The sequence below is a fragment of the Crotalus tigris genome, unplaced genomic scaffold, assembly GCF_016545835.1.
Source record: "Crotalus tigris isolate CLP2741 ecotype Arizona unplaced genomic scaffold, ASM1654583v1 scf7180000024473.799607, whole genome shotgun sequence".
Taxonomy (NCBI): domain Eukaryota; kingdom Metazoa; phylum Chordata; class Lepidosauria; order Squamata; family Viperidae; genus Crotalus; species Crotalus tigris.
Window position 1 is genome coordinate 121,180 of NW_024100644.1, and position 9,550 is coordinate 130,729.

Consider the following 9,550-nt stretch of genomic DNA (forward strand, 5'->3'; position numbering starts at 1 on the left):
TCCTCCTTCCATTATGTATTCAAGATGGACAGTGAATAATGCTTACATGTTATTTATGTGCAAGGGTGTATGTCTATACATATGTTGTATATAGTATGTTTAAATGTGTTTTATGTATGTGTACAATTTGAAAGCAAGCAACTAAATTTCATTTTTAATGTGGCCATTGTGCCCACAATTAAAAAAAAATGACAATGGAGGTTATCTAATCTAATAATAAAGACAGTCCACTTTACCTTAATTTATTCATACCTTAATTATTTTCCTTAAGTGTCTTCTTTAACTTGAAAGTTAAAGAGCAAATAAGTCCTACTAGTTCTAAGGTGCAAAATAGCTACTAGGTGGTAGAAATAAGTAAGGATGGTCCTCTGATCTTTTATGCCACTGAATGGCTGACCAGATCTTTTGCAGCTCAGAGATTGTAGCCCTGATGGCAGAGGAGAAGAATAGGAAGCAAGCGAGAAATACTTACAGTGGAAGCTCATCACTCAATTTCTTAGAAGGAGCTTCATCAAAGGTGTATTGGAAATATACATTTAATATATGAGAAACTATCCCACCAATCAGGAATTTGCCAGACTGGTACCACTCATGTGGAACAAGAAACATCTCTTTGCTAGAGCACTTTTTGGGGTCTGCTTTAGCTCTCCCGTATGATGAAAGGAGTACAAGTATTGTTAACAAGAACATCTGACTCCAAATCACTCTAGATGGATGCAATTTCCAGGCCATCTCTGTAGGCTGAGAGCTGATCGTTGCAAACATCAGCAAGATACATCATCTGACAACCGCCTCCATAATTGTAGCATAGGAAAAGGAACTGTAATTAAGGATAGTATGTCTCTGAAAGTGTTCTTCAGGCTTCAAACAATACAGTGATATATTGCCTAAATGAATTGGGGAAATCTACAGTGTTCAGCTGGATAGAATTCAGCCTTCTTTGTCCTCTCCCAGCTTAGGATTGGGCAAAAGAAAGGTTTTATAGTTCCTTGCAATATTGCTTGTGGATTTCATTTTTGATGCTCTCTATAAGTTCCTTGAGTGAAGTCAATAGGAAAATGAATATCCTCAGATAATTGCAAGAAGGATAATTACTACTCATGCAATACCAAGTCTCTTTGTGGCAGAGAAGGGAGTAAACTCTTCTTGTTTTTCTTCATATTTAGAGAAATGTATGGAAGTTGACTAAATGATGATGAATGTTATTACTAAATGTCGTTTTCGTCTCCATCATGCAGAGAACAATCAGTTATTTACCAGATTTAATATTCCCCAAATGTTCAAGTGATGCATCATGTTGAATTTTCAAGAGATGATTTTCCTTCTCACACAATCAACCTGTTCCTTCACATGTTTCTTAAGGGTTAAAATGAATATACTTTAACTGATGTTGGTACATTTTCAGCATGTCTACAATGGAGGACAAATGCACTCTAGCAGGTCAAAGAAGTATGTGTCTCTTTTATCCCAAGGCTATGTAAATTCAGTAATAGCTTCCTGTTGAAAGGAACAATACCTTCCTGTTCTCCTGCTACACTCAACATCTGAAATGTTGAGTGCTTGACTGAATGTTTCCTCATCAGTAAAACTCCTTTAATTTTTTAAGCAAGCAATAATGGCCCTCTGGCTAAACCTCATGTCCTTGTTAGTTATCCTCAGAGGTATTATTTACCCCTCCAAAGAGGGGTTATTACTCAATTTCTTGTGTTTATCTGCAGGAGACCTCATTAAACCATCTTTCTTTCTAGGTGTCCAATCTGACGTTCAGTTGGTGGAATCTGGAGGAGTTGTGAGAAGATCTAGAGAGTCCCTCTGTCTCTCTTGCCAAACCTCTGGATTCACCTTCAGCAGCTACTGGATGGATTGGGTGAGACAGGCCTGGAATGGGTGGCATACATAAGCACCAGTTCTGGTACGATTTACTACTCCGACAAAGTGAAGGGATGCTTCACCATCTCCAGGGACAATGCCAAAACCCAAATTTATCTGCAAATGAACAGCCTCAAAGCTGAAGACAGGACAGTCTTTTACTGTGCTAGAGACACAGTGAGAGGAACAATATGTGAAGTCAAAAGTGCCCATTTCACATAGCAGCTCTGCAAATTTCTTTTCTAATAAAAATAAACTTTATTAATTCGGATTCTCCCTTCATGTCTTCATTCTGCACTTTAACCTTCCTTAGAAATGAGCCTCTTTTTTGTTCATGTAATGAAGACCACACGTCGATTTTATTCTCAGTCCAAGTTGATATTTATTCAATCTACACATTCCTGAACCTATCCCACTCACTTCACCACCCTTATTTCTTAGCCCTTAATTTAGTAATGTTATCACAAATTTATCTAAATAAAATCAGTTGGTGTGGAAAACCACAATCCATGTCCAGCCTCTGGGATGGGACTAATTGATCGACTTAACCTTCCTTTCTTACAAACTGGTTTTATCTTCCCCTTGAAACTCAGATGCAAATGAGGCCACTCAGTTGCTTCTCCTTTAAATAATCACAAACACACAAAAGAGAATCACAGACCCAAAGGTGTCATTACTCTAAAGAAAGGGTGGATTTCTCACTGCCCAATGGATCTTACCATTCTTCTTCTTTGCTTAGTAACAGCTCCTTTGTGTGAGTATCTTCCAGATAGAGATGAACAAAGAGATAAACAAAAGCAGAGTTGTGTATTAATCCCTCTTTGTCCTTCATTTAGATGTCCACTCCACTGTCCAACTTGTGGAATCTGGACCATGAACAGCGAGCCCTGGAGGATCCTTCAGATTAACTTGCAAAGTGACTGGTGACTCTTATCAAGAATGTATACTGGGAGTGCATCTGCCAGGCTCCAGGAAAAGGACTGGAATGGGTGGGCCAGATAGACTGGGATGGTAGTAAGTGGAGGACATACTATGCCTCATCCCTCCAAAGCCAAACAACTTTGTCTGCGGATGACTCCCACAATGAGTATTATTTGACAATGAGGTCCCTGACAGCTGCAGACTCAGCCACATATTACTGTGCAGGAGAGTCACAGTGAGAGAAAGCAAGGGAGGAAGTGTGTAAAACCTCTGATTCTTTACCTGATGAAACTTTATTCATTCACACCAATGGATTGAGATAATGTATTTATTCTTTCAGATTGCTGTTGTCTGCAGAGCAGAAGGATTATGAGATAAAGAGCCCTGGTAGTTGGGTTGATTAAAAAGTCCTACCGGTATGAGTCATTTAACCTTTTCTCTTCCCACCCCACACCCCCCCAGATTTGTATTGGTTTTCAAAGAGTTTAGTATGGGTCTGAGATGGTAGGAATGGAAAACCTCTGATCAGTCAATCCAGTTTCATCAGGGCTGAACTACCCATTACATCTGAGAATATGAGCATCTGTTAGTTCTAAGGAAACAAGTACTGATAATATATACTTTATGTTATTACCAATTAAATGTATATATTAAATATTTTCTTAATGAATCTTTCTGAAGACTAATTCCAAGTAAATAAATATATTGTATTATTTTTATTTATATTTTGAGGTGGGCTATTGAACTTATTCTTGAAGCTGATATCAATAGATATCAAAAATTAAGCAGAGACAACTGCCCACAACACTAGTTCCATAAAATCATTTTAAAAATATTTAAATAAGGTATCAAATCAACATATACTACATGTAAATTGGGTAGTAGATAGATTCCCTTAATATTGATATAGTATTTATTTCATTTTTTATGCATATGTGGTCCTTATACCATAATTGGTGCTCCCATAACTCCAGAAGGCAAGATATTCCATTAATTAATTTTTCTCACTGTCAGGAAATTCCTCCTTAGCTCCAGATTGGATCTCCCTCTCCCAAGCCTTTAACCATTGCTTTTTTTTCCTGCCTTCAAGTGGTGTGGAGAATAAATCAATCCCCTCTTCCCTGTGACAGCCCTTCAAGTATTGGAAGACTGCTATCAGGTCACCCCAGTGGTGGGATGCAGATATGTGAACAACCAGTTCTCTGTGTGGATGATGCTTCTGGAAGTCTGTTCTGGGCCTGGGCAACAAAAAATAGCAATCAGATCTGCAGAACTGGTGCAAACGGGCTGAATCCCACCACTGGGTCTCCCCTAAGCTTTGTCTTCATAAATACCTAGTTCCTTTAGCCATTGATTCTATATTTTAACATGCAAACCCTTTGTCAACCTTTCTTGTTCTTTTTTATCCTTTTCAAGGCCCCCAGCATCTTTTTTTGTATCGTGGTGACCAAAACTGGATGCAGTATTCCAAATGTGACCTATCAATTTCCAGTGACCTATTGATGCAGCCTGGACTACATTGGCTTTTTTGGTAGCTGCAGCACACTATTGTCTCATACCTATCCAAGGGGACACTCAGAGCCCTCTCACAGACACTACTGTTGAGCCGGGTACTTCCTATCCTGTACCTATATATTTGGCCTTTCTGTCTCAGGGCAGGATTTTACTTTTCCCACCAATGAACTGCTTCTTACTGGAGCACAGAGGACCTTGTCACCAGCAAGATTAGCAAACATGTTTAAAAATATGTCAGATAGATGTTGGAAATGTAAACACAAGTCAGGCACTTATTATCATGTATAGTGGACAACTGTTAAAGCAAAGAAAAGATGTTGGGAAAACATGTAGCTTTTAGGCCTGAACTTTTTTTTATTAGGTATAATGTCAGAAAAGTTTGATAAACAAAGTATATACTTGATTTTACATGTGATAACAGCGGCAAGAATCATATTTGCACAATATTTGAAAAATGAAGAAATACCACCAGAGGAAGAAATATATCTAAAAAATGCTAGATTGTGCGGAAATGGACAGACTTACTCTGAGGCTGAAAGAAAAAGAAGAAACAGAATACTATCAAACTTTTGACTTATTTTACCAATGGCTGGAGAAAAGAATTAGGAATTAAATCTGTATTAGTGAATGATAAACTCAGACAACCCGTTTGTTGAACAAATACTACTGAATTGTATGAAAAAAAAAGAAATAAAATTGTAAAAAAAAGAAAAGAAAGAAAAAAGAAAAAAAGGACTTCTTTTCAGCCTATGTCAGTCATCACAGATTTATTAAGTTTTCCATTGTTCGTCAAAACACCACCATGTAAATCTTTCTGACTTTTTTTAAAAATAAACTCCTTGTTTAATAAGGAGTTAAATTGTGAGAAGATTGCTGTACACAGGGATATCACTTGATCCTAGTGGTTTTGATCCTTTATTAAAGTAATCTATCTGTCTCTTTGCTTTCCAGATGGGGTTTCAAAAGTCACTCTCACTCAGTCAGGTCCAGAACAAAAACAAAAACAAAACAAATCAAAAAAAAAAAAAGAACAGGAGAATCCACGAGATTCACCTGTTTTATAAAAGGGTTTGACATAAATAACTATGGCATGCTTTGGATCTAGTAGTTTCCAGGGAAGAGTCTGGAATGGTTGGCTCACTATTCAACAGAAACAATCAACCACTGTTCTCCACCTATCAGAGGGAAATTCTCTGCCTTCAAAAGAAACTCTCAATTCTATCTGCAAATGAACAATCTAAGACAGTGATGGCGAACCTTTTAGAGACCGAGTGCCCAAACTACAATCCAAAACACACTTATGCATCGCCAAGTGCTGGGTGGGTGTGGCCCATTGGCTAGGTGTAGCCAACTGAATGGCCGTGGCTGCAGTGGTAATAGCAGACTGGGTGGGACTAAAAAGTTGAATCAGTCAATTCCAACTTTGCAAGATCTTTTTTTTTTCCGCAAATGTTGAAATTGACTGAACTTTTATTTTTGTTTTTGCACATGGTGGCAGAGGCCTAAAGCGAAAAGGTTTTATAAAACCCAGCTAAAGGTCTAGGACTGGGGCGATGGCGCGCATGCCCACAAAGAGGGCTCTGAGGACTGCCTTTGGCACCCATGCCCTAGGTTCGCCACCACTGATCTAAGGACAGAAGACACCGGATGTCTATTATTGCCCTGGAGATACACAATGCTGAAAATCTTACCTTAACTCTTGCAAAAACTCTTTCCTCCAATAAATCTTAGAAGGATGTTCCTGAAGGTGGAGCTGTTGTTCCATCATGCTTTTATTCAAGAAAAAAAAAATGTTCAGAATCCAAAAATAGAAGAAACCACAAAGGAAGAACAAAAATAGAGAAGGAAACATTCACTTACCATCTGGAGCAGCTGTCTAGCAGGAGTGTCCTCGGAGCTGAAAGACATTGATTGATTGTTTATTCATTCCATATATTTTAAATTTAAGATGTCTTGACTTCAAGTCCCCGAATTCTCCAGCCAGCATGAATTCTCCTGAGAATCCCCTTAGTCACGGGGATTGGGAGGTGGTTAAGTTTATGAGTTCTATGTATGTGTTACTGATGAATTTACTCCTGGTTGCCATTCTTTGCTGTTTCTTTTGTACATTTTATGGGATGATGATGATGGTGGTGATGATGATTATGGATCATCGCAGAGTCAGCCAGATGTTCAGACTGGATTTGGCATTTTGTCTACCTATCGTGTCCTTACCCAGGACCTGGGATAGGCAGATGTGGATGTTTGATGGTATTACAGATATCGTCGCAGGATGGAAGCAATTCCTAGTAAGGCCGCCTTTTGCAATTGACTAATAGCAAATTTGTCAATGACAATGGTGTTCAAGTGGTGCTCCAGTTGTTCTGGGATTGAACCCAAGGCGTCTATGACTATTGGTACTACCCTTGCTTGCTTTTGCCATAGTCTTTCTATTTCTGTTTGTAGGTCTTTGTATTTTGTTATCTTCTCCAGTTCTTTCTTGTCTATTCTGCTTTCTCCAGGCAGGGCCATGTTCACTATCATCATCATCATAATCATTACTATTATTATAATACAGAAATTCATTGTATTGATATTTTTATAGATAAGTCACCCAAAGTCATTTGTTGAGATAGCTGGTCTTGTAAGAGGTTTTTTCCTTTATTTTGTTGTACTGGTGAAGGAGAAAAAAGGGAAATAGGAAAAATTGTAAAGGAAACGAAGAAAAAAAATGATTTCCAACTCTTTTTTTAGTGCAGTAGAATAACATATAGCTCCAATTCCTGCATCTGGCCCACTAGGATAGAAAGTCAGTCTATGTTGTGGTCCCATCACTCAGGTATGTACATCTAGGCTGACACAAAAGTGTTCTTCTCTTCTCTTCTCTTCTCTTCTCTTCTCTTCTCTTCTCTTCTCTTCTCTTCTCTTCTCTTCTCTTCTCTTCTCTTCTCTTCAATTCTCTTCTCTTCCCTTCCCTTCCCTTCCCTTCTCTTCTCTTCCCTTCCCTTCCCTTTCCTTTCCTTCCCTTCCCTTCCTTTCTCTTCCATTTTGAATTCCCTTCTCCCCACTTCATGCTTGATGCTGCTGTTTGACTGGCAGCTGTTGTTGATGATGGGGGATATAAAGGCAAGCAGAACCAAGTGATATCCCTGTCCATAGCAAGCCATAAAATTAATCTTCTCCCAATTAACTTTTTTGCTAAATGAGCATCATTTAAAAAAAAAGATAGATGATTTTATAAGGCAATATTGTGAAGGGAAGGGAAGATCATATAATGACAGCATCAGTAGCCATTCTCCGTATCTCCATTTATGGTCTTCAAGTCTCTTCACACCTGAACTTTCAGCCACTTCCATTTTTTGGGCCCTGAAGAGAAGCAATGTTGTCTATACCTCAATGGATCTATCTTATTTCATTAAATGTTTTGTACCCATTGGTGCACAGTTTATAAGGCAAGAACACCTTCATATAATTGAAGTTTGTAAGACCAGTTTCCTAAATAGATACATTTATACTGACTATTATGGGAAAAATAAATTTATTGATCTACCAATATTTCTCAAGCCAAGACGAGATATATAACTTTCAGCCACTTCCATTTTTTTGGCCCTGAAGAGAGGCAACGTATATATGTATGTGTGTATATATATATATAATTCTCAGGACTCTAGTCTAGATTGGAAGTCAAAACCAATTCAGGTAGACCATCTCATCAAACACCTTCTGTATCAATTCAAAGAAAATAACTAGGTCTTGTCTATGAATTCTTTCCAAACTGAATTCAGCTGTGGATCACCTGATAAACAGCTACACAAGTTTCCCACAAGAGCGAATATCAATGTATAGTAGAGGCAGTGTGGATATGCACCATTCCTGATATGAGCTCAAGGTCTGCTATTACACTATAGTTGAAGTTGAGGATGTGACTTGGTTATATTTGTACCATCTGTGATTTCATGCAAATATTCCTGGTGTGGCTTTTTCTTAAATGCGGTAATTGAGAATATAGTTCAGATCAGTTTCAGGTGGAAAGAGTGAATTCCATTCCTCCATCATGGAGCTACATATCTTGATTTCTTTCTTAATGATCTTTCCTGCATGTAAGGGAAAAAAAAACAACACATTTTTTAAATATAGCAAGTGGTCTTTTTTTCTACATTTCCTCATACCCATTTTTTTGTTCTTTCTGTATTTTTGACCACAGGTATTTCATCACAGATTACCCTTACTGAGTCTGGTGATGGCCTTAAGAAGCCAGGAGATGCTCTACGGCTGACTTGTACAGTCTCTGGATTTGCCATCACAAGCTATGGAGTGTCCTGGATCCGTCAGCCCCCAGGAAAGGCATTGGAATGGAATGGTCGTATCTCGTCTGGTGGAAGCACTTACTATAACAGTGCTCTCCAGAATCGGATCACCATCACAAGGGATACATCCAAAAACCAGGTTTTCCTTCAACTGACTGGTTTAAAGCCTGAGGACACTGGCACTTATTACTGTGCAAGAGACACAGTGAAAGAAATGCTTTGCTCAAGCAGCCTAAAACTTCTCTTCCTCAAAATGAACCCTTAGTCATTTGTTGTTTTTGAATGGCAGCTGGCAACTAGATTGGTTTTCATGCTCTGCCAGCTATGTGTGCAAGTTTAAAAGGGGAAATTTGGAGCATGCCTTTACTATGGGAGCAAATGGGGCAGGCAGATGTTCTTGGAATAAAGTGGTCCCTCAAGTTGCCCCTTTCTATGACATGTAAGTCTTCAAAAGTGATAACCAGCACCTTGAATCAAAACAGGAGCCTATTGGAAGCCAATACAACTCACAAACTAGCAGTGTTAAATGGGCCAAATAGATGCACACATAACTCTGGTTCCCAGATGGTCTTCAAGGGCAGCTCCATGTAGAAGGCATTGAACTACTCCAAATGAGAGGTCAGTAAACAGCATGCTGTTCCAGTCCAAGAATTGGCAAAACTGCTGCCCAATAGGCAAAGGCCTTACTAGTGCCTATGGAGCATACTATCAACTCCAGTGACTTTGATGCTGTCCATCTATTTTTTAAATAACATTTTAATAGTTTTCTACATTTACAATTCATTAGTGCTTAGTAAAGAGTGTGTTGTCTGGCTCTATTTGTTTTACTTAATACTACATGTTAAATTCCTAATCTGTGACCCATTTTTCCAGCCATTGATAAAATACATCCCATATTTGAAAAGAAACCTAGCTGACAACTTTGTCATCCAAAGATTCTGTCCCTCTGTTGATGCAGC

The 9,550-nt window shown here is 38.5% G+C and overlaps 1 gene segment (V, D, J or C); it reads left to right on the forward strand.

The window, feature by feature from the left end:
* The first annotated feature begins 8,302 nt into the window (after positions 1 to 8,302).
* LOC120303579 lies at positions 8,303 to 8,856 on the forward strand. The segment is given in 2 exon segments: positions 8,303 to 8,384; positions 8,489 to 8,856. Coding segments are annotated over 2 exon segments (414 nt in total).
* The last annotated feature ends 694 nt before the right edge of the window (positions 8,857 to 9,550 follow it).